The sequence below is a fragment of the Periplaneta americana genome, chromosome 4 (genome assembly GCF_040183065.1).
Source record: "Periplaneta americana isolate PAMFEO1 chromosome 4, P.americana_PAMFEO1_priV1, whole genome shotgun sequence".
Classification (NCBI taxonomy): domain Eukaryota; kingdom Metazoa; phylum Arthropoda; class Insecta; order Blattodea; family Blattidae; genus Periplaneta; species Periplaneta americana.
Genome location: NC_091120.1, coordinates 60,390,959 through 60,416,291, shown reverse-complemented (window position 1 = coordinate 60,416,291; position 25,333 = coordinate 60,390,959). Strand labels below are relative to the sequence as shown.

The window sequence follows — 25,333 nt, the reverse complement described above, 5'->3', positions numbered from 1 at the left end:
TTCCACTATACAACGAGATTTGTTCAATCACAAAAGAAAATTTGTCCTGTAAAATGCCTATTACTGTATTAAGAAAAATACTTAAAATTTCTTCATCCACCACGAGATGAATGTTCCAAAACCCACTAAAGAAATTTGAAAATGTTCGGGAAGATTGAACTATTAAGTCCCATGAGAGACCACCGTCGGTGGCCTAAAGTGGAACAACAGTAGAGAATTATCTCATAGCAGTCATAACATCATGTCGTTCGTCCCTGTCCATCTATGCATGAGTGTACATGTGCACTGTTTGAAGGAGAAGCTTTTATTATCTCAACTGGAGAAATGAAAACGGTATGAAATATCGTTATGGCTTAGCCATTGTCAGAAATAGGCAATCTAGACCCGGACCAGGGGACCACATGCAGCTCGGTTAACGATTTAATGCGCTCCGCATACATTTTCCAAACCAGATTCGGAATAGCCAGAAAATGTCTGATGTTCATTCCTGTTGACGGCGTTTGGGCCCCTTCTTTGTTCGAAGAAACCTGCCACTCAATTTAATTTATTTTTTCATGGAATTTCGGCTTAATGCTTGAGTTTTATTTATGCAAGACGTCCAGATGCCCTTACAACACGCCCTGGACTCGTCGGATGTTAATAAAATATGTTGGCGGTGCAGATTCTGCGAGAGGCTGGAACTATTGTCAGACTTTATGCGGTCGTACATCAAACACAAATTAAAACTTCCTCACACTTTGACGTGAAATCCAAGTTTTAATGTGGCGCATCTGGAGACCACTTACGTTACGAATTACAAGTTCATATCCCATTTAAAAAGAAAGCAATATTGGGGTCAACATTCTAGACAAAACTGAAATAATTTTCCTTCGTAAATATGACTGATACGTAGTTGTGCTCAGTGGGTGGCGAAGGAACATTAAAGAAAGAAATTTATATTTATCCACACAGCTTGTTTTGTGCATCTACAGCTAATTTGATTAAGAGTCATCGACTACACAATTTCTTTCTCCAGTTCTATCCAGTCAATACAGATCCGTTTGAAAGACTGTAGATATAATTCATCGACGGTTTGCAGCTTAAAATATGGTGACACACAAAAAGCGCGTTTCTTCACGTAACACGCACTCAACAAGGTCTCTGTATTGAAATTTTAATTAGCAAATCTTCTTTATGCCTTTTTTATTTGTACTAAATTTATTATGTTAGTTGGGAGGCCGGAGGGAAAAAGACCTTTGGGGAGGCCGAGACGTAGATGGGAAGACAATATTAAAATGGAATTAAGGGAGGTAGGATATGATGATAGAGACTGAATTAATCTTGCTCAGGATAGGGACCAATGGCGGGCTTATGCGAGGGTGGCAATGAACTTCCGGGTTCCTTAAAAGTCAGTAAGTAAGGAAGTTGGCGGGCTTATGTGAGGGCGGCAATGAACTTCTGGGTTCCTTAAAAGTCAGTAAGTAAGTATTAAATTTATTATTTTTAGTATCTCATGCACATGACCAGCTGTGCGTATTAAAAAAATTTTAATCTTCAAGTCTCTTTGGGAATGTCTGGCTTTTGTGTTGAGTGTATGGTTTGGATTGGTGTCTTGTGAGCAAGCGGTAACGCAGAGCAGAGATTCTTAACCGGGTGGCCTAATAATAATAATAATAATAATAATAATAATAATAATAATAACAACAATGGAATTTAATATAACATTGTTTAATCATTGGTACGATTAATAATTGAAAATACATTTACTCCAACCCACATTCATTACCAATGTTCTAATAAATAATAATCTAATCCTAATTCACTTAGATGTAATATTTAAAAAATAAACCAAATTTCACATTACACCTCAGGCCAGGGGTCGCACTAAAACAATGTAAAGAAAGGAGGGGACCGCATCATCAAAATTTTTTAGAAATACTGATGCAGCGGTTAAGGCGCTATCCTACAAAGCCGAAGGTCGCGAGTTCGATTCCCAATAGAGCATGGATTTTTCAAATTGAACTAATCTTTCCCGCTGCACTATAAACTTTGTGTCAATTCAGACTATAAAAATATGAGTACCACAAAGTTTTCCTTGGAGATAAAGACAGATAAGCTTATACTGTTACTAATGCTGATTGTCTGCAAAGATAGGACCCTTTACCTCCCGCTACTCCAAGAAGCTGCATGGGCTGTAATAGGGATGACTTAAGCTTCACTAGTTGTTTTAGTAGTTTTAAATGTATGGTTTGTCCTGGTTGCCCGCGTCTTTTAATCGATTATTAGATTTGGACAAGGTAGAGTATTGACCGGCCACTGAACGATATTGAACACTTTTATCACTGCCAATGTGGCGCTATAAACCAATTTTCACCACTTTTATCACAGCCATAATACATTTTAATTCTTATTGTACTATATATACGGAATTATCACTACATTAACATATTTAAATATAATTATTATGAAAGTCGCCATATTTTCTTCCTGGCATTACGATGAAATACGATCCACTTCCACTGGATGGCCCACGACACGAGTAGCAGGGTTGGTAATACATCCAAACGAAAAGATACTAAACGTGAGGAATGTTACTACAGGTGTATAGTATTATGTGACAGGTTAGGTTAGGTTAGATTAGGTGTGTATTATGTGACAGGTTAGGTTTGATTAGGTATGTAGTATTATGTGAGAGGTTATGTTAGGTTTGATTAGGTGTGTAATATTGTTACTATATTGGCGACACTGAAACCCACTGTCACATTAAGGAAATATGGCCGTATCTTAATTCAAGCACGACGATTTTCTTATATAAGTAAAGTATGTATTTACGACAGGTTGAGTGGGCATACAGCTCTCCCAGTGATCACATCAATTTCTAATAATCAATACTATAAATCCAAGCCATTTTCAAGGTATTTTAGCAAGTTCCTATAGTGGCCGGAACATAAGCAACCTTTATCTCAAATTTCTCTTGCGCAACCGCTAAGAAGATCTGCGAATTAAATTTTCGAGTTATTCTCCGTTGTAACCCAGTGTTTTATTCACACTAAAAGAAATTAAATAAACTGCAAGCACTGAAAGAAATTCACATATTTAGTTAATGCTAAAATATAAAATATATGCTTGGGCACTCTTCAAACAATTCACATATTTCGTTTACCATAACAAGCAAATTCATATAAGCAGTCAAGCAGACTTCAAAATATTCACGTGTTCAGTTCACGTCATCAGACTGATATAGGCAGCAAGTAATTTTGAAAATAGCTCGTAAGTTCAGTTCACCCAGAAAAACCAATACAAAAAACAAGCACACGCTTAAATTGTTTAGTACGAGTATTATCTCATAAGGGGCTCCCCGATTTACAATGAAAAGTCATACAGTAACTATAGCAGAATGAATTAGAATAAGTCCACCGCTGTGGAGCACGTCTGATAGTGAAACTAGCGAGTTCGGATTAAAACCTGGTTGGGACAAGTTACCTGGTTGCGGTTTTTTCGGGGTTTTTCCTCAACTCATTAAGAGCAAATCCTGGGGAACTTTCGGCGCTGAACCCTGGACTCATCTCGCTAGCATTATCACCGTCATCTCACGCAGACGCTAAATAACCATAGCAGTTGATAAAGCGTCATAAATAACCAACTAAAAAAATTAGAGTATGGATGAAATTGTTGATTTTTACGATAAGGTGATGTCGATGATTATGACAAGATTTATTGCATACATCTGGTGGTGTGACGTAATTCTTGTTACAACGGATGAGTGACGGGGTGAACTTCAGTATTTATTCATGGACGAGGGCGTTACGATGAAAGCTAGCGCACCTTAGGTCATGACTCATGACACCAGAGAGGGGTGTGTAATGAGATTCTTTTAACAGCCATCATGATGACATTATCCATTTAGCAATTGAATAGGGGAATGGGTGAGAGACTTCCATTGATCGTTAATCACTTTTGTTCCAAAACGATGTTGGCAGTTAACATCAAGTAAACCAAATCATGCACGCACGCATCGTATTTCTCTTTTTCCTTTTCTTCAAGAATAATTAATAATCTCGAAATATAACACGTAAGATTGTTAATAATTTGCATTAATTTATGCCTTTGAACATTAAATCAAATAATTATATTTATTATTCCATATCATATTTTATTCAAACACACGTATATTTTACAGAACTAAGAATTACCTGGCAAACACGCATCAGCAAAGTACGAAACAACTACATACAGAAGAAGTTTTAACTTACATCAAAACATAATTTATTATATTTTATGTCCATACAAACACACGTCATTAAAACATTCACGCACAATTAATAACGTCAATTTTTTCATATGAAATTTAAATTTTAACATATAGCCTATGTATAAATATGACCATATTTAATATTTTATCAATTTTAATTTTTAAGTGTTAACCAACACATCTAACAAAATATTGTAACATGAGTTCTATGTATACATACACCATGTCACGTAAAATTTCGGCAAATTAGCAATTCAAATGCAAATTAATTGAAATCAACATATTCCCTATAACTACATTAAACTATTACCACAGTCTAGTATATACAGTCACGGAGCTTGAGTTGTGAGGGTGCTAGGAACAATAGACTGTGCCGGTACTATTTCGCATTGTCTGTAATGAGGCGATATTAGCGATCCCAGTGGTTAGCAACTATCTATGGATGCATATTTACTACGTATTGAACTTCGTGACTGTATATACTAGACTGTGCTATTACTACATACAATTCATGACTTTACTTCTTACTGTTACACAATATACAAATTAATATTGCATTACAAAGTGAATACATTCTATATTATACTTATGTTAGATATCGTTAAACACTTATGTAGGTGTCTGATGGTGTCATGCAGGCGAAAACGTTTAAATACTTTTCCTTCAGTAGCATGTTGTAGAAAATGTTAATTTGCAATAAGAATAATAAGTCATATGATTCAAAATTTTAAATAAATATGATGATTACATGATTACAAAGAAGAGCTAAACACAATCAAATACATAGCACAAGAAAACGGATACAACGCCAACATAATAGACAACATAATACGAAAGACAAAACATAATCACAAAGAACATAATACAACACAAACACAAGAACACAAAAAATATATCACACTAACATACGAAAACAAAAACACACACAAGATTGTAATTTCATTCAAGAAATTAAATTACAACATCGCATACAGAACAAATAATACTCTACAAAAACATCTCAACATACATACAACACAAACAAATACAACCACACAGGCGTATACAAACTCAAATGTAACACCTGCAACAACTAGTACATAGGACAGACAGGCAGATCACTTCAAACACGTTGCAAAGAACACATCACAGCCATAACAGAATTACAAAACACTTCCACATATGCAGAACACATCACAAATGCTAACCACATATACATAGATATCAACACAGAAATGGAAATTCTACACATCCGACCAAAAAGCCAGAAACTAAATACACTAGAACAATACGAAATATACAAACACACGAAAACACATCCAAATGAAATTCTCAATACACAACTCAATTTCAGAACACACACACTCTTTGATTCCCCATTACACTACACAAACACACCCCCACAGGAAACAAAACAAAAGGCGCCAAGACCAGCAACAACCAGTTCTAATGATGGCCGATAGCAAGCCGAAACATTTTAACAAGGTAACATAAAATCTGAACACGTGAGACATATAATACGTTTTCCAAAGTAATATAGTGTTAAAAGTTGTGTAATCAAGATGTGTAAATAAATATATTTCATAACTTTGAAAATATCTTCTAACTGTAAAAAACTGAAGACTATATACAGAAATGTCTGGATTGCTGCAAAATATACGTCAAGAAGAATTTTGAAAGTGCTATTAGAAGTCCACAAAATTCTAGTCAATAGGAAAATAGACCAAAATGGCATTATAAATATAGCATGGTTTCATTGAAAATATTCTGATTATTCAGTCTATCTTAAAATGAAACACTCGATTTAAATCAGATATAGTACACTGTATTTCATTTGTTCCAAATCTTCATACAAAAACACGAGTAAACTGATTTCTCTCGATCTTGAGGATGTCCGATTCGAATAGGCAAGGATAATATTTCATACATGAAAGGAAATAAGAAGACTCCATTTAAATAGAAAAACATCCGGAGAGAGCTTTTCATATGTCAATAATAAATTCATATTTGTTAGGGCAGAGTTTCTATAAAGTATGGCATTGATGCGTTCTTTCGGTCATGATAAATAGTTTTATGCGAGAACAGGGCGTCGATGGAAGTGAGTATGTGTCATACGAGGCGGCTGTTGGACTACAATAATTACGCCCTATCTTCATGTAATACATAACTGAGGCTAGTCATGGATAACACTCGTTCACAGTTTCCGAACTGCATTATACAATGCGTTAAGTTTGCGATTATTCATAAACAAGCCAGGGCCCTAGAACCGCAGTGAAAACTTAAAGCTGTTAGAAATTTGATTAGCTTAAACTATAGTATTACTAGAGCATAAAATACATTGAATGTCTACGTACAGCTCCACCGGACAGATTATGATTTATAGGGCAATAATGTTAAGACAGATCTGCCGTCATAACATAAGAATGTGACACAATAACACGTTTGCTTATCCTCAAGTATGGTACGTGGGCAAGGCAAAATTTATCTCCCTTGTTGTTCAAAGTACGGAGTTCGAATCTTGAGTTGTGTCCATCTAGCAGCCTCGACCGCGCCTTCTTGTCTTTGCCATTCCAGTTAACGCCTTGCCTAGTTGTAGAAATGTATCTGTCCCTTGTTTTCTGAAGTCTGATTATTCCACAGCTTCTGGTTCTGTTCTCGGAATCTAGTCTCCACCCGTAAACCATGCTGGGATAGCAGCCTCGATATTATCCGGTAGCCGTAATCCACCCATATACATTAAGTCTTCAATTTTAATTTTGTGCGAAAATCTATCTCTGCTGCCAATGTACTAAGAACTCACATCCCGCACATACATACACATATTTATAGTCTATATACATATAATATATAGTCCTACATATACATATATAGTATACATACTCATATATCGTCGCTGTTCTGGCAGAAATCACTAAGTCCAAAATTGTTGTTTTGAGTTACAGCGATTTTAAAGTTTAATCAAATTTTAAAAATCTGTTTTGCCGTAATTTAACCTCTTTCTTTCTTCTGATTACATTTCCAAGTTAATTTTATCGGCATAAATGTGAAGTTGTTGCCATGCAAATACGCATTATTTCTTAAAATATCCAAAATAATGGACTTCGTCAATTTTGAACTTAGTAACTTCTGCCTGAACGACGACGATATGTGAATACTGATGTGACAGAACAATATAAAATACCCTTATATTTATTTAGGAAAACAAATTTGAAAACCTTTTACAAATAGCACACTGACTCTCGCTAATCTGGCCCTCAGTAATCCGGCCGCTCAACTATCCGGCATCCTTCTAGTGTAATTCCTGTCACTTCTACTGTCATAGTTTTGTGAGAATCGTACCTGTGTTACGGGTTACGTTGTACTATTACGTATACACGTAGGCTACAGTATATTACTTGCGTAGCCTATATACGTATACGAGTATACGCGCCAGCAACATATGGAAGTTCTAGTTTCGACTTAGAAGTGGTTGGCACAGCTTCTAACATTAAATTTAATAGCATTAATGTGACTAGTTGCAGGATATGGAACCTAAAGTCGGATTTATTTTTTTATTTATTTATTTATTTATTTATTTTTTTTTTTGTAGTTTCAAAAAGAGGATGACATACTGAGCATTTAAAAAAATTCATGGTTCTAGGTGCTATAGTTTTTAACATATTACTTATTGAATGTTGATATTACATTATGTACAGGAAATGGCAGGAAATATTGCCTGCAGCCCTCTCATTCTGGCAGAGATGCGATTCTTTCTGTAAATCTACGACACGTGCCTCCCGAAGAAACGCACGCTAAGGAGTCTATCGCTTTAAAAGTCCACTGACCTTAGCCGGAATTGAACTCGAGAACCTCGTGGTAAAGATAACCACTACACTACTGAGGACGATAAATTCCGTACAGACGGAAAATAACTAGACTACTTCAAAATCTTTAGCTGTTTCAAAAACTGAGAACCTAGAAGAGCTTGATTTGAGACGAAATTCATAAGCAAATCCCACGTCTTCGATGACTAGAATTCGGTATTAATGAGGTTGTGTTTGAGAATCCAATTTATGAGAACGCAAGATATCTGTAGGAATGTCAAGAATGCCATGCAGGACAGGTGCTGCCAAACAAAGCACTGGGTAACCAGCAGCAGCCGAGACAGGACCTCTTGCTCGCGTGATGGCCTGGCCTTATCGGAATCGTAAACCAAAGGACAGACGTCTTTAGCTAAAGACTTTTGCTTGTTGTCTACAACCATAAAATCCTACCTTTCAAATTTTATTGCAGGCTCGCTCTCAAGCGTGCGACGTTTTCTCTTTTTTCATTAAAAATGTCAAATAATATATTATGAAGGCCGAACTGTTCAAACAACGTGATGGCGGAAGTTGGAGTTGATGAACCTACTCTCTATTAACGCGTCAATCAGGGGTTCCCAGTTTGCTGGCAAAGGTTCGTACTTAGAAGAACTGACAAATCTGCCGATATTTGTACGCCCCTTTAGCTCAAGTGGCGGCATTTCGGGCTACAGATTTAACGAACACGGGTTCGATTTCCATTTGAGTGTCGAGATTATCTCTCTACCATTAAGACTGTGTGAATCTTTTGTCCTGCGTTGTTTTAAGCGTCAAACTTCAACAGCGTAGTGCTATAATCACATCAAAAAGGAATGCCGTAAGAGATTTTAGACTTCAAGCCGGTTTTAAGCAGAAAATAAATTTGAAAGGGGGCTCGAAAATGCAGAAGTATAAAGTTAAGTATAGAAATTAATCGAAACAATGTTCAATTTTATAGGAAATTTCGTAGATGTATGTGTGCATGTAGTCCCGCTCCGTGGTGTCGTGGTCTAAGGCATCCTGTCTAGGACTCGCGTTTCGGAATGCGCGTTGGTTCGAGTCCTCATGGGAAAAGAAATTTTCGCATGAAATTTCGGCCAGTGTATGGGACCGGTGTTCACCCAGCATCGTGATGCACTTAGGGAGCTACAATAGGTAGCGAAATCCGGTTGCGAAAGCCAGCTATAACGGCTGGGGGGATCATCGTGCTAACCACACGATACCTCCATTCTGGTTGGATGATCGTCCACCTCTTCTTCGGCATGTAGGCGTGAGGCCAGCAGCCGGCTGGTCGGTCTGGGCCCCACGTGGGCTGTAGTGCCACGGATTATTATTGTATGTGTATGTATATAGGCGTATGTATGTATGTATGTAACTTATGAATGCATGTAGCCCTATGTATATACAGGATGTTTCAGAAAGAAATTTATATGGTTATGGAGGGATTGTAGACAAACAATTCGAGATAGAGAACCTAGGCTCTTCGACGAAAAATATCTGACATCAGTTGAGGTTGTTTACATTTGATACTCAAAATCCAGTATTAAAATAGGAATATGGAATTGTTCCTTTGGTGAACTGGAGAAGAGTTCGGGGCAGAAGAAGATACCAGACGATAGACGACATTAAAATATATGGATCATATGGGGAGACTGAGTGGAATGCAGAAAATAGAAACGATTGGAGAATGCTGGGTTTGCAGTGAAAGACCTGTCCCTGGTAAGAAAGCTATGAATGAATGAATGAAATTGTATGGAATAATTTCGGGTCTTATCAGGGATCGGATGGAGCCCAAATGTTAAGAGCTAATCAACCGTATTTTCAAAATTTAGCTTTAGAGCAGCGGTTCTAAACCTTTTCAATGACGTACCACAATTTTTAATTTAGGACATTAGCTATACCATTAACCAAATTTATAATAGTAAATCGTCAAGTGTCGCTCCCAGAGTCATAATAAATGTTTCTATGGTCCAATGCCAGTAACTGACTATTTAGGCATGCTTAATTAAAAAAGTTACTATCTGAATTTATTTAAGGGTGTGTTTCATAAAAGATACAGAAAACAGCTACATGTTTATATTTTATGAAAATTTGTATTTTTATTTCACAATTTAAGTACCACCAGTGGTACACGTACTATAAGTTGAGAACCGCTGCGTTAGAGAATCTGTAAAATTGCCGGCAATTAATGAGACAGTACGCCAAAAATTTACCAGGAAATATGAACTATTAAGGCGGTCATAATTTACATAACGATTAAGTCGCAATGTCAAAGTTGCTACGGTTATGGTTTTAAATCTGGCGCAGAGCATCCGGTGGAAAATTAGATATCTGTGGTTACTATATATCTGTGTCTGGTGGCTCTGGTGAGAACTCAGCCTTATGAGAACACTACGTCACAAGAGTTGCACCAGGTGTTCGTAGTGACATGTAGAGAGAAAATCCAGATATGTGCATACCTACAGTACTTAAAGCAACGGCTATCCCTATTGTAGAATCCAGATGAAGAGTAATGTTAATGATGTCAAATTCCTGCGAAGAAATATTAGTAAATTATTTCAGTTATAATTTTCACATTATTAAGTAGACTTTATAAGCTTTCAATTAATAGGTAAAATACTTTCGCCTAAGTGCACTTCGTTTACATACTTCCCGCGTCTTCACTCTCGAATTTCCGCTAGTTGATTAAAGTTGTATCAGTCTACCGCTTGGGAGAAATTGATTTTACACGAGACTTAATTGATCGTACGCGTAGTTATGGCACAATATACAGTTTTCGCATGATAAGCATTCTCGTATTACTAGTTCATTAGGAGGAGCAGCGATATTAATACTAGAACGTATGCGTGTATGTAACGAATCAACAGATTAGCGTCAGTTGCAATCTGTAGAATCCAATTACTCAGATTGGATTACGCTGTACATGTCACATTTGCTTTAAGGACTAGAGATTTTATTATGACCACTACATGAATTCCGTCAGCTACTGTGATCAGCAAGCGGGGGCTGTGTTATGGCTCCTATGCATACTTGTCTCATCTTGGCTCAAGTCTCTGTTAATTGCGCAATTCAAACATGAACCAGCTTCCCAATAGTCAGAAGTTTTAGAACAATGAAGTAAATAATATGTGTCTCATAGCTGTCATATGCCACTAACAAGTGAAGGTCTCCGTACGAACAGAAATGTTTTATTCAAAATTTACACGTAGATCAGTGTCTTAATGTTTAAAAAGACAGTTGACATTCAATCGTTGAAGGTTGGGTTTGTCCCCTGTGGCTCTGGAGACGGATGAAACTGGGAAATGAAGACGACTAATGGTCGTTCTCTAGAACGCTGGATAAATATATTTATCTTCTTGATAAATATACGAAATGCCTTAAAAGTATTTCTAGAAACAGAAGATAACTTTATACTACAGCGAATCATAAGATTTTTTTATCTACAGTATTCATAAAATATGGGTGGATAATGTTCTTCTACAATGCTGGATTAATATATTTATCATCTTGATAAATATACGAAATGTCTTAAAAGTATTTCTATAAACAGATAGTAACTTCATCCTACGGCAAATCGTAAGATTTTTATCTATTCATAAATGGTGGATAATTCTTCTTCAATGCTGGATAAATATACTTACTGTCTTGATAAATATACGAAATGCCTTAAAAGTATTTCTAGAAACAGAAGATAACTTTATTCTACGGCAAATCTTAAGATTTGTTATCTATTCATAAATGGTTGGATAATTCATCTGTAGATAACAACCAGCATGGTGGACATAAGAACATTTGATAGCTTATTTTAGTTTGTTGCGTTGTGTTGACTCCTTCCATTTTATTATTGAAATTTCAATAAAGAATTAATTTTCAGTTTGTTTAATAATTATGTATTTCAGGAATGGGTAATGGTTAGAAAGTGTGGCATATTTCCCCCGAAACCTTGTGAAGTGATAGTCCAAAATTTTGTGTTATATTTAAATTAAATTATTGCTTGTAGACTTCAAACTCAAATATCTGTCTTTTATAAAACGTATTCTGTTCAGTGCTCTCAAGAATATTAAAAGTTTCAGGAATAAACATACAAGGAAGTTCATATTAGGTTATAGGCAAGTATTTCTTGCACTTCTCATTCACTGAAACTTAAATAAATGAAATATAGCTCAAATAATAATGGCTACACAGTTTTCGGGGTGAGTGAGTGAGTGAGTGAGTGAGTGAGTGAGTGAGTGAGTGAGTGAGTGAGTGAGTGAGTGAGTGAGTGAGTGAGTGAGTGAGTGAGTGAGTGAGTGAGTGAGTGAGTGAGTTGATTCCACTGTAGGCTAGTTCCAACAGTAGACATCGTGCTTACAAATTGCGTGATTCCGATTAGGGGAATGGAGCTTTACATCTGTCTGATAGGGACTAGTGCAGTATCGTTTTGGTTGCGTTGTTGAAAGCAATTGCTTCATTGCTGTTGGCCATACTATTTGTGAATGTCTGGAGTACAGTAGATTCACAATCCTCCACCCTCCCCCCCACCAAGAAGTGGGGAAGGAACGAGCCTAAAAGACCAGTCTTTCCACTGTTGTTATTGTTACTATTGTTTATTACTTTCCTATTGTACAATTAATACATAATACAATTCATTATACAGTGTGTTCAGTTCGGCTTCAGGCTGGGAACAGAAGTATGAGACATCCATGTGTTCATGGATTACATATGGATGACCCAGACATTTGTATATCGACTCATACGAAGCTCAAGGCAAGAGCAGACAAGTGTTTAGATCAGTTGACGTCCAGCTTCCAATCTGATTGATAACTCCCTCTTCTTTTTTTATGTGCAAATGCAAGTATGCAAGTACAAGTGTTTTTGTTAAATTTTACGGAAATTCAGCACAATAGTTCATTTAAAGTATGCCACTCCACATGTTCATACCAGCACACACAATTTTTTATGGACTTGAAGACAACATAACAAGAATTGTAATCATTACGGAAATAAAACTTAGTGGGACCGAGCATATTTTGCACACCAATTTTCATAAAAGATCTGTTCACCATTATCGAGTTAAAAGGTAACAAACAAAAATTTAAAAAATGCAACTTTTGATCTCAGGATAGTTCATTACACATGTTAATACGAATTATTTTTGCAAAAGCGAAAATTACCAGAAAAATTTAGGTTGCTGTTTTATTATTAGACCTAATACATATGAGTCTGATTTAGGAGGCACTGATATAAAACGCATTGTTGTTTTAAAACTCATACATCTCGTTAAATATTAAACCTATTGAAACTTTGCGTAGGATAAAATTGTGGGAAACATTTTAAAGCAACTTTTGCTATGTAACATTGTCCTAAAAAATCAACAATAAGCTAGATATTTCGATGTATTTACTGTACTTCAGGTCCCTTTATAACCCCTACTTAAAGAAACTGTTTTGAATGTCATACAGCCTAAAATCTAAGTGGGATCTAACTTATTTTGCATAATAATCTTCATAGAAATCTGTCCAGTCATTATTGAGTAAACATGTAACAAACAGAAAAAATACAGACGGACAGACAGATGACATACAAACAAAAAATTTAAAAAATGTGATTTCCATTCTCAAGATAGATGCCTAATTATACATGTTAACGCGAATTATTTTTTGTAAAAGCGAAAATTACCAGAAACATTTAGGTCAGGGGTTCCCAACCAGTGTGTCGCGCAGCTTCATGGAGTGTGTCGCGAAATTATGGAATTGAAAAATAAATTTTATTGCATCCAGAAAGTCCCTTTATAATGCATTATTTATTTGCAAAGAAGTCCTTGATATGGTACATTTAATTTTAAGACAGACTTTACCAATGAAACGTGAACACCTGCAACAATGCTCAGTTCAGTTTTTTCAACCATAAGACCACGTATAGAGAAACTCTGTGCAACCCATCAAGCGCAGACTTCACATTAATTTAAATAGGCGCGTTTTCAAAAACGATAATAAAAATCTTTTATCGGGCATCCAGCATAGATAGGTTTGGATTTTTTTCTAATACAACTCCAGTTGCTGCTTGTTCTTTAAGAATTTTCGATCTACAACACTGCACTGTTTTTTTTTCTGGCGGAACGCGCTGGAACGGCACCTTTTTGTTGCATTTTTCATCATGGAACAAAATATGTGTGAATAACTGTGTTTTAATATAATTCTTCTTTGAATTCCGCTTAGATCTTGGAAGTCTTAGTTGGACGAAAAGGAGGTCCAGTGGACAGTAATCTCTTGTGAACCTAAAATTAGAGCAGAAGTTCAATATTTTTCACACAGTTCAGGACTAATTTTGAAAATGTTGACACCCCATCTCCCCGTTCGCCATAAAATATTCTACACAGAGTTCGACCACCTTCTTCTCGAGAAGAAAAGTAGTGATTATCATCATCTTCATTAATAATAATAATAATAATAATAATAAATTATTATTATTATTATTATTATTATTAAAATCAAATGTGTCGTGATATCGTGGGCATTCTGTAAAGTGTGCCATCAGTCAAAAAAGGTTGGGAACCACTGATTTAGGTTACAGTTTTATTATTAGTATAGATTCATTGTACTAAATTAACAAAGGGAGTAATCTTCCAAAGCAAGACTGTAAAGAAGCGAACTCCTGAACCGAAAATTGCCTCCGTAATAAATTACAGGAAGACTCGTAAATGGCAGGGTTAAAGTAAAAACAAACTTAAGTGTCTCACTTTATTTCCTTGTGGTAGAAGTATAAGAAAAAACAACTGCCTACGTCGGAAATGACAGTTATCAGAAGTACCTCCGCCAGTCAACTTTTAAAGTATATGACCTGTTTCAATTTTAGAGGTCATTCTGTCGGGAAAAACAGAAAACAAAAATCCGGTACCTCAGGCGAAATATTCTATGGCTTTTAAAGTTTTCTTTATTGTTTTTGTTGGGAGGATGAATGAAAATGACGGAATATGGGTTAGCTATGTATCGTCCTGGAGGTATCGCCGCTGTATTACGCGTGGCACGCAACACATCATGACGCGGTTCCAGGCTAAGCTTGAGGCTCCTGCGTGAGAGGTAATTACCTCTACAGCCTGCTCCACAAGTACAATGTGCACCACGTCATAAGGGCAAGTAAAGGACGACAATAAATGTAAGCTTTCACATTTTCTTAATGGTGACATTCTTTCGTGTAGATGTACAAGTCTATCCGTACAAAAGAAATCGAATTCCTTTGCTATTTACTTCTAAAACATATTGACATACAGAGTGAATACTAAATGCCTCCCGAGAACAATAGGACGTAAACGCATGAGTGTATTCGACAGGTCTACGGAGCCTTTATACAAAACTTCCGGGTTAAGACTGATTCTTAGACTACTCTTTCATAAAAACTTTGTATGTATTAATCATGTCCATAGCTATACCCCTGCGGTGGCTGAGTGGTTAGACCTCCGGCCTGTCACCCAGGCGGTCCGGTTCGAGTCCCGGTCAGGTCTGGGATTTTTAATTGAAAAATATAGTGACACATGCGGTGGACAAGATCGCAATTGGGGTTTTTCTCGGGATTCTCCCATTTTTCTCCTTATTAGGCATCTACATCATTCCGTCACCATTTCTCCATTTCGTCACCGTTCCATAGCATTTCCCGATCGCCCGCTGGCGACGCACGGAGGGGGCTGGCCTAGGGACGAGTGGGGTTGCCTGCTCGAAAACTTAGTGTTGTCAGCCGATGTGTATTTGAGAATGTGCCTAGCTTGGGAGTTAGCGCAGTAGATCATAACAGGTCGCAGTGCTGGGCCATAGTGCTCCCCTTCCCTAAATTCCATTCGAATTCAATTCCAATCATAGCTAACCTACTATAATTACAAGTAGTAAGAACCAAATGGGCCCGTCAAAAAAAGCGACCAGGTTTCGAGTTAGTCAGGCGTGGGATTTCAAGGAGTAGCCCGGGGAATAATGTCTCCCCCCGGATTTTAGGATGCCTTCCCCTAGGAGATTTCAGACTTTTTCAACCAAATTGGCATATAATATTTCAATTTGATATGACTTTCAGTGACTAAAATTAATTATGTATGTAGACTGTCAGGTATTTTATTTTCTTGTAGGTTGTCTTTTCTTTATGTAAATGCTTTTTGAAAAGTCTAGTAGTTGTCTCAATTCGCATAGCTGAGTTTGCCTGCCGATCTTGTTTGGTTGAAATTTCAACCATCTGAATTTTCAGTCGTGATTGTTACAGATGTAAGTCATGTGCATTGTGTATTTTTGGCGTAGTTTTCAGTGATAGTTCTGTTTAGCAATACAGTAATCACATTTACTAAAATAGTTATAGCATATACAGTAGGCCTAAATATAAATATTCCAGTGTAAGATGGTAAAAACAGACATTGTTTACTTTTCTTAAAAAGAAAAGGTATATTGAGCAGTTAATGGAATGTGCATCCGTTGCATTTGATAAAGAAAGTCCTCAATTTGCTTTAAATGAAAGTGACATCTGTAAACCGGTAATCCAGTCTATGTTATCAGTATCTATTGCTGTTAGTGGTGTGTCAACGAATAAAATGGTATGATGCAAAATCAAACGTCAAAAACGTTGGGAAACTAAATACAATAGGTTGTATTTCGATCATCTCGAGGAGGTGCATTTTGTAAACTGTGTGAGAGGCATTAAAAATGAACTCGAAGCTCTTCAAAAACAGGTGGGGTATTCATATTATTTCCCTTTAAAAACTTTAGGAAAGTTATAGGAAGACGCATTAGTACTTGCACAACATTTAGGTGGTTTATGTAAAAGGCCATTAGGTTACGTCCGATCTTTGCTCTTTTCCTTTTAAAATTTTCTAGATTCCTTTAATGGAATGGCGACAAAGAAAACACATTACTGCATCAAATTAAATATCCTATCACAAATTTCTGTAAATTCAAGAGTCCCCGCTTGGGTTCGATTGTGAAGATTTATCTCCCTTTAATAGATACTACGGGTGTGTCTTATATATTATACATGACGTTCGTCTTTTATTTATTCTGGACTTTAATCGTCTTGCCAGGAGGTGCCTAAACTGGCTTAAAGCACTTGTGTACTCGTATGTTTCTTTGGCGTACTGTGCACCCGTTGTTGTTGTTGTTGTTGGTGGTGGTGGTGGTGGTGATGGTGATGGTGGTGGTGACGTATAAGGGTATCTTCCAAAAGCATCAGACTGAATCTGCAAAGTATTAGCTGTCAATAAGACTGTGGAAGTACAAAAGGATAGCTTTAAAAATAGCCAGAATTTTGCATTTGAATAGCTATTATGTCACTCTTGGGATATAATGTGTTTAACAGGCTATCATAATTACCTAGGCTTGTACATCTAATACAAACATGTCTTCGACATTCCACATCAATTTCTGTATACTGATAGTGTAGAGTAGAGAATTCTTGGCAAGTGTTCAACGAATGCATAACACAAAATTCATAGCACCGATGTAGCTGAAATTTAATTTAAAAATTATAGTAAACTGCTTACAGTACAGCGTGAGTTACGAATTTATTTCAATAAACATCAAGGTTATTCAAACACTAGTAGAACGGAACATTTTACATTATTTTTAAAGCAAATTTTATGTGTTTTGTCTTGCAGCTTGTATTTAGGTCTATACTGTACGTATGTTTTTATAGTCAGTATTCCTTCGCCTATTTTCCTGAGTACATTCTTTCCTAGATTTTATTGCCACAAAAAATGTTGGGGCCTATATTTCGGCGAAATTGACATACATCGTAAAACAATAAAGTTACTAAAACTCATTTGACTTGATTCGCACCCTGACTTAATCCCACTTTTTTGTCTCTTACTATCTGCCAGTGGTATATCACAAATTATCACATATTTAACGTAGGCATCCTGAAAAATACGTATATGCACACTGGCACACATTTGATAACGAAAGTTTATCTATGAATTTCTTCTGAACAAAGACAATTGAATGATTTGGTTTCTGTTCGCAGCTGCAGTGGCAGCAGCGACAGCAGGAGTAGCGACAGGAGAGGCGGGACAGATCAGCAGGAGCAGCAGCAGCAGCGCTGAGCGCCGTCATGGCGCAGCATGTGCCCGCGCCGCCCTCGTCCCGCTCCGCCGCCGCGCTGCTGGGACGCCTCTCACCCATGGTGTGTCCCCTGGCCAAGCTGGGCAGAGCGTCTCCGTCCATCGACCCACAGGTTGCTTACCACCTGTCCCGCGGTCCTTCATCCCAACAGCCTGACCACGGCTTCCAGCTCAGAGAACTTCAGTCACCGCCAGCACCGGAAACGATCGCAGGAACCCCCGCAGCGAACGCCGCCGCAGCTAGCTACCACCTCCGAGGGTCGCCGTCCCTCGACCCGACGTCGTACCACCGCACCGCGGCCAGGGCCTCGCCCGCGCAACTGGAGCAGGCCGCGTACCAGCACCTCGAGCAGGCCTACCACGTGCTGGGGCGCACGTCGCCCTCGCTGGACTGCGGCTTCCAGCTCCGGAGCTCCCCCGCGCTTAGAAGGGCGTCCTCGCCGACTTTGGACCACCTTCAGTGTTACCACCAGTCGCCCGACCAGACTTACGGTGCTCACCACAAACTAGGACGTTCCTCCCCATCTTTGGACCAGGGTTACCACACTCTGGTGTCTCCGAGTCCGGGACCGTCCACTCCGGGTCCCTGGACAGATCCTCACCCACCGCTCCTCCCTCACCCCTCGGCAGCAGCAGCACCACCCAACACCGGAGCGATGTTGAAAGGAAAGCGCTTCCATTCTAAGAATTCGCCGTTCGATCGTCTTCCGGACGAGGCGGTCATCAAGATCTTCTCGTGGCTGGACAGCAGTGAATTGTGTGTGTGTGCGCGGGTTTGCCGGCGTTGGGAGCACCTCGCCTGGGAGCCGCGGCTCTGGAGGACAATCAAACTGAGTGGGGAGTCCGTGTGCGGGGACAGGGCGATCCGGGGCGTGCTCAGGAGGCTCTGCGGACAGGGACGCACCGGCGCCTGCCCCAACGTAGAACGCGTGTTCCTCAGCGACGGCGCTAAGCTCACGGACCGGGGCTTGACGCTCCTGGCCAGGAGGTGTCCCGAACTCACGCACCTCCAGCTGCATGGGTGCAACGCAGTCACGAACCCCACTCTCTTCGACCTCGCAACCAGATGTTCGAACCTCCAGCACCTCGACCTCACTGGTGAGTAGGCTCAGATCTCTTCTGAAACTCTAAAAACCTTTCATGTTGCTGCTTGCGTAATTCTGCAAAAGTTTGCCCTCATCTCCAAATCAAGTATTTCTTTAATGGGATTTCTAGATTAATTGTATGAAATATGGGAATGTTACCCGAACAGTGGCTTTGTGTTGAGATTTCTTCTTTCAATCTAAAAAAAAAATGTTGATTAAAATTATCTTTTAACTATACAAAATCGTGATTGTTTCTTTGCTGAGATATCTTGTCTAACTCTACAAAAAATCATAATGGCGTCTTGTTAGAATTTCTTGTCTAACTTAACAAAATGTTATTGGTGCCGCCAAAACAACGACTGCTGAGGTTTTTACTTTCACTGTACATTTCACCAGTGCCACCAAAAATGACTTTGTTGAATTTGCTTGTTTAACTGTACAAAACATTGACAATTTTGCTAAGGCAATGACTTCCTTATTGGAGTTTTTTTTTTTTTAACTCAAAATGATGTCGATGTCGCTGAAAGAATAGATCCTTTTTTTACGGTTTCTTTTCTAACTAAAAAAATAGCTAGTTTTGCCTTGGTCTGTGCATAAGTTTATATTACTTGAGGCTTTCCCGGTGTTTGATGTAGAATTAACTCTTCTTGTGTTCTCAGCCAGGTGAGTTGGATATTTGCTTCCAAGCTTTCGATGACTAGCTCTGTCATCTTCTTCCCTGAAGGGGAATATCCAACTCACCTGGCTGTGAACCCGAGAAGATCTATTCTACATAAATTCATAGCTTATAAATGCACTAATTTATGTTCTCCAAACATTGTCTTCTTTGCTCAGGTTTTTTGTTTATCTTTATGAAATCTTGCCGGTATTGCTAAGGCACTAGTTTCCATGCCGAGGTTTCTTGAAATTTTCAATGTTTATTTAAAGATCCTCTTGACTGCAGATACCATCTAATTTTCTGTGTTTTACTTACTACAGCAATAATGGTGCAGTTGTGGGGTAGGGTATAGAAAGAGCATTAGAAATACCACGAGAAAACCTACTGTAGATTCACTCTGTCCACTGCGAAGATGACAAGATTTGTTTGACTAAAGTATGTGGAGAAATGCCTGTTGGAGTGATGTACGACGGAGACCTGTGTCCTACGACCGCTACGGTGGCCTGAAGACAGATTAGGCAATTCTCTGGTCCTTCAGGTTAGAGATTTTGCAATAGAATTGGCATCTCACCCAATCATAAAAATCACTAATAGACAAAAAAAAAAAAAGAACTTCGAAATTATAGAACCTCTTGGAAACTGTCCCGTGATTCCTGCGAAAATGAAGGAGTGAAAACAGTCAGTCTATCAATGCAATGCAGTTTTTGTTCTACCACTACTCATATTTAGTGTGCAAAGTTGAAAGTGCACAATAAAAAAGTGGAAGCATTTCAAATAAAACATTGCTTCTGTTCTATCATTAATATGTAATGATTTTACGAAATGCAAAATTAACAACTGAAGAATAAGTAGGCCTACTGGTACTCTAAAATTATGGAAATAAACTTCGCAGTTAAGAAGCTATGTTGTATTGTGTAGCTTGATGGATTTTTGAAAACAAAACTACGTTACAAAGAATGTATATTTTATCATTACCCAAAGAGGGAGCTATATCATCATCGTCCTTGCAGGTAGTAGGCCTAGTGGCCTGTTACGGTCTCCGTCCATCTTTTCAGGGGGGGGTCCCCAAATATCGTCTCCATATGGTATATAGCGGAGAATTTGTCTTGGGAGTCTGGAACTGTCCATCCTATTGACATGGTTAAGCCATTTTTGTCTATAGTGGTTGAGATATTCATAAATTTATTTATTTATTTTGTTATAATTGTAACATAAAATATAATATATACAGAAAAACATTAGCTCGCCCCTGAAAGAGTAGAACTCGTAATAAGTGTAATTTTCAATTCTTTTGTAATTAGTTCATTCCTTTTGTGGTCAAGTAAGCTGTAGCCGGCAGTCCTCCTTAGAAATCTCATTTCCACAGTTGTTAGGCGTTGAACATCTGAGTTTCGGACAGTCCAGGCCTCACTACCATATATGAGGACAGGTCGGAATACTTGTGAAATAATGTAACCTAACGAAATTTAAAAGTTATTATTAAGATGATTATTATTAAATTACTTATGGCTTCTGTGAAACCCGGAGGTTCATTGCCGTCCTCACATAAGCCCGCCATCGGTCCCTATCCTGTGCCAGATTAGGCCTAATCCAGTCTCTACCATCATATCCCATCTCCCTCAAATCCATTTTAATATTATCCTCTCCTCTACGTCTCGATTATTATTAACATCATTATTAACATTATTATTATTATTATTATTATTATTATTATTATTATTATTATTATTATCAATGATGCTATACAGAAGTGGCAAAATATTTTACTCGAAAACTTTAAAACAGAGTTACACAATCTTAAACACAACTTTATTTGTTAAAGATGAATTATTTAATACATCAAAAGACTATTTTCCGATAGCCGCTCCTAGAAGACATCGGAAAGGAATATAACATTAAAATATTATACAATAAGTACAAAACATTGTCATTCGAAAACAATCACGTCAAGATGCAAAATTGCAATAAATAAAGCAAACCAGTTTAACAGGTTGTAAGTTTTAATTAAATACCTTGGATTTGTTTCATACTGCCACTAACAAGTTTCAATTATTGAAATAAATACATTTCAGAACAAATGTGAAACAATAGATGAACAAAAAATGAAATAAAAATATTGAAAAGCGCACAGTTCAAATTATGTAAAGTAATGACGGTTTCTACATTGCTGATGGTAGTGAAGATTGGACGTTATGCAATTCAAATATAAATGAAACAGAAATAGCAGAATGAGATTTCTCTGTTCACTTGCAGATGAAATAAGAAATACAGACATAACAAGCTACAAATGTCAACATCACTGAAAAAAAAAAATGTAAAAAGGAAATGCTGTTTTCGGTATTTACAACTCACGTTATACGTTTCTAAAAATAATTTAGCCATAGTATAAACCCCGCAGCATACAAGTCAAAAAGTCCTATATCCAGAACATTATATGAAGGGTTAAGAATCAAAAATGGGCCAAGCGCCATTTACTAACAAGAGTTAAAATGAAGTTATTACCATAATTTAATGGGAACATACAGCAACTAAAGTAAAGTATACACATTAAATCTAAATGATATGACAATCTGCATTAAACTATGGTATTCACTTAACTTTAACCCTTGCTTTCTCAGTTTTTAATAAATGGCGCTTGGCTCACTATGGCTCTGAACCCTTAATATCAGAAGAAAAAATCTTGAATTCGGAAAGAATGAAATAGTTTAAACTCTGACGAAGAAGGAAAGTAACAAATAATAAAATTAACAAGTGAATTTTTATAAGCAAATAATTGGTTTACAACAAGAAAATAAATACACCAATATTCCTCAGCAATAGTTCTGTAAAAGATAAAGAAGGCCAGGCCGAAAGGGTAGCAAAAAGTTAAGGCTTCCACTTTCTCTAGACAATTGGTGTCAGTAGAAGTATGGATGTTAGTCTTGCGTGCTTGCACCTTTACCTCTACCCAAGAAAATACTGTACCTCTGACACTCACTGAGTAAACCGCAGGCCATAGTGCGACCATAGCGAATTGAACTAGCTATCTACTTCTTACGAATATTTTTCAAAATGGAGAGATATAAACCACCATTTACAATATTATTTATGTTTTAGGGTGATGCAAGTAATTTTACTTTGAGGTAATTGAGAAGTGAAGAGTTGCAAAGATTATTATTGGTGAAATTGGGTCCACGTTTATGCTCGAATTTGAAGTGCTTTTTCAACACCTGCAAACAGGGTGCATAATGGAATAAATCACTAGATGTACTGTAAATGCTCCATTCTAGTTTCATACAGTTTTCTTCCATGCTAATACCTTGACGTATAGACTTTTAAATTTCTTCCAAACGTGTATGCTCGACTTCAATATTTTGTTTATGCATGGATTATCATTGATTGTAGGTCTTTGGCATTATCAGATAATATTCTTATGTCGTCTGCGAAACGAAGATTAAACTATTGTCCATTTGTTATCTATTTCTGTTTCTTACCAATCTATATTTTTTTTTAAACTTGAAGTACTGCAAGTAACAATTTAGGCGATATTGTATCACCGTCTTACACCCATTTTTATTTTTTATGATATAGGCTTACGTATTTATTACTAAAGGAGTCAACTATTTCCTACATTCAAAAAATAAGGACTACGCCCGATAGCCTTATTGAAGCGAAGGTCACCCAAAGGTCTTTTTCCCCTCAGGTCTCCCAGCTAACACTCTATACGCATTTCTGGATTCACCCATATGTGTTACATGCCCTGCCTATCTCAAACGTCTGGATTTAATGTTCCTAATTATGTTAGGTGAAGAATACAATGCGTGCAGTTCTGCGTTGTGTAACTTTCTCCATTCTCCTGTAACTTCATCCCTCTTAGCCCCAAATATTTTCCTAAGCACCTTATTTTCGAACACCTTTAACCTCTGTTACTCTCTCAAAGTGAGAGTCCAAGTTTGACAACCATACAGAATAACCGGTAATATAACTGTTTTATAAATTATAACTTTCAGATTTTTTGACAGCAGACTGGATGATAAAAGCTTCTCAACCGAATAATAACAGACATTTCCCATATTTATTCTGCGTTTAATTTCCTCCCGAGTGTTATTTATATTTGTAACTGTTGCACCAAGATATTTGAATGTTTTCATCTTTTCAAGCGATAAATTATCAATTTTTATATGTCCATTTCCTACTATAGTCTATTCTTGTCACGAGACATAATCATATACTTTGTTTTTTCGGGATTTACTTCCAAACCTATCTCTTTACTTGCTTCAAGTAGAATTTCCGTGTTTTCCCTAATCGTTTGTGGATTTTCTCCTAATATATTCACGTCATCCGCATAGACAAGCAGCTCATGTAATCCGTTCAATTCCAAACCCTCTCTGTTTTCCTGGACTTTCCTAACAGTATATTTTAGAACAAAGTTAAAAAGTGAAGGTGATAGTGCATCTCCTTGCTTTAGCCCGCAGTGAATTGGAAAAGCGTCAAACAGAATATGGCCTATACGGACTCTGCTAAATGTTTCATTGAGACACATTTTAAATAATCGAATTAGCTTCCTGGGAATACCAAATTCAATAAGAATATTATATAAAACTTCTCTCTTAATCTAGTCATGTGCATTTTTTTAATCTATAAATAACTTATGTACTGTGTCTTTATACTCCCATTTTTTCACCAATATCTGTCTAATACAAAAAATCTGATCAATAGTCGATATTACGCTTAAAACCACATTGATGATCCCCAATAGTTTCATCTACATGTGGAGTTAATCTTCTCAAAATAATATTGGACAAAATTTTGTACGTCAATAAAAATGATATTCCTCGAAATTTAGTACTGTTCATCTTTTCTCCCTTCTGAAAGATAGCTACGATTATGGACTCCTTCCATTGTTCTGGTACAATTTCCGTTTCTCAAATAGCAAGTACAAACTTATAAATGTCACTACATAATGCGTTACCACTTTCTCTTTATACTTGCCACAATGATAAAATAAGAAAATATCAAAGACACAATTATGTCAACATACTGTATAATCAAAGGGAAAGAGCATTGCGGTATATATACGTGTAATTTCATTTCCAACGCTGGGTGAAGACAATAATTGAATAATATTGCATTGTACATAATAGCTCCAGAGATGTCTTCACTACTTTGCTTCATAATTATGAGTTTATATTTAGAATCAATCAACAGACGGTTTCTACGTTTCAATCCTTGGCTACAAAGAATGAGTTAGACCACCTAAGAAATCATTACATCTTTCAACCATAGTCTAGCCGAACACAAAATAATAGCTGTACTTCATGTAACATCACGCCCCCTGCAAGATTTAACTGTCAGCCTCTTCTCTCTTGCGCGTGGTGTGAGGACATATGCAAGGGATAGTCCTTGAAGAGTTGAAGACTGTCCTTTCTTTGCTGCAATTTAGAGCGTAATGCAACAACAGGTGGTCATATGAAGAAGAACTGTGATTCGCTGAGTTCCCGCCAGGCGGAGACGAGTCGG

At 37.3% G+C, this 25,333-nt stretch overlaps 1 protein-coding gene across 2 annotated transcripts in view; it reads left to right on the top strand.

The window, feature by feature from the left end:
- LOC138697834 (F-box/LRR-repeat protein 7-like) overlaps positions 1-25,333 on the top strand; it is a 371,715-nt gene that overhangs the window by 278,301 nt on the left and 68,081 nt on the right. For both annotated transcript variants that reach the window (XM_069823395.1, XM_069823397.1), the window contains one exon: positions 17,995-19,189. In XM_069823395.1, the coding sequence (XP_069679496.1) occupies positions 18,082-19,189 (1,108 nt within the window). In that variant the 5' untranslated portion in view covers positions 17,995-18,081. The remainder of the gene's footprint in view (positions 1-17,994; positions 19,190-25,333) is intronic.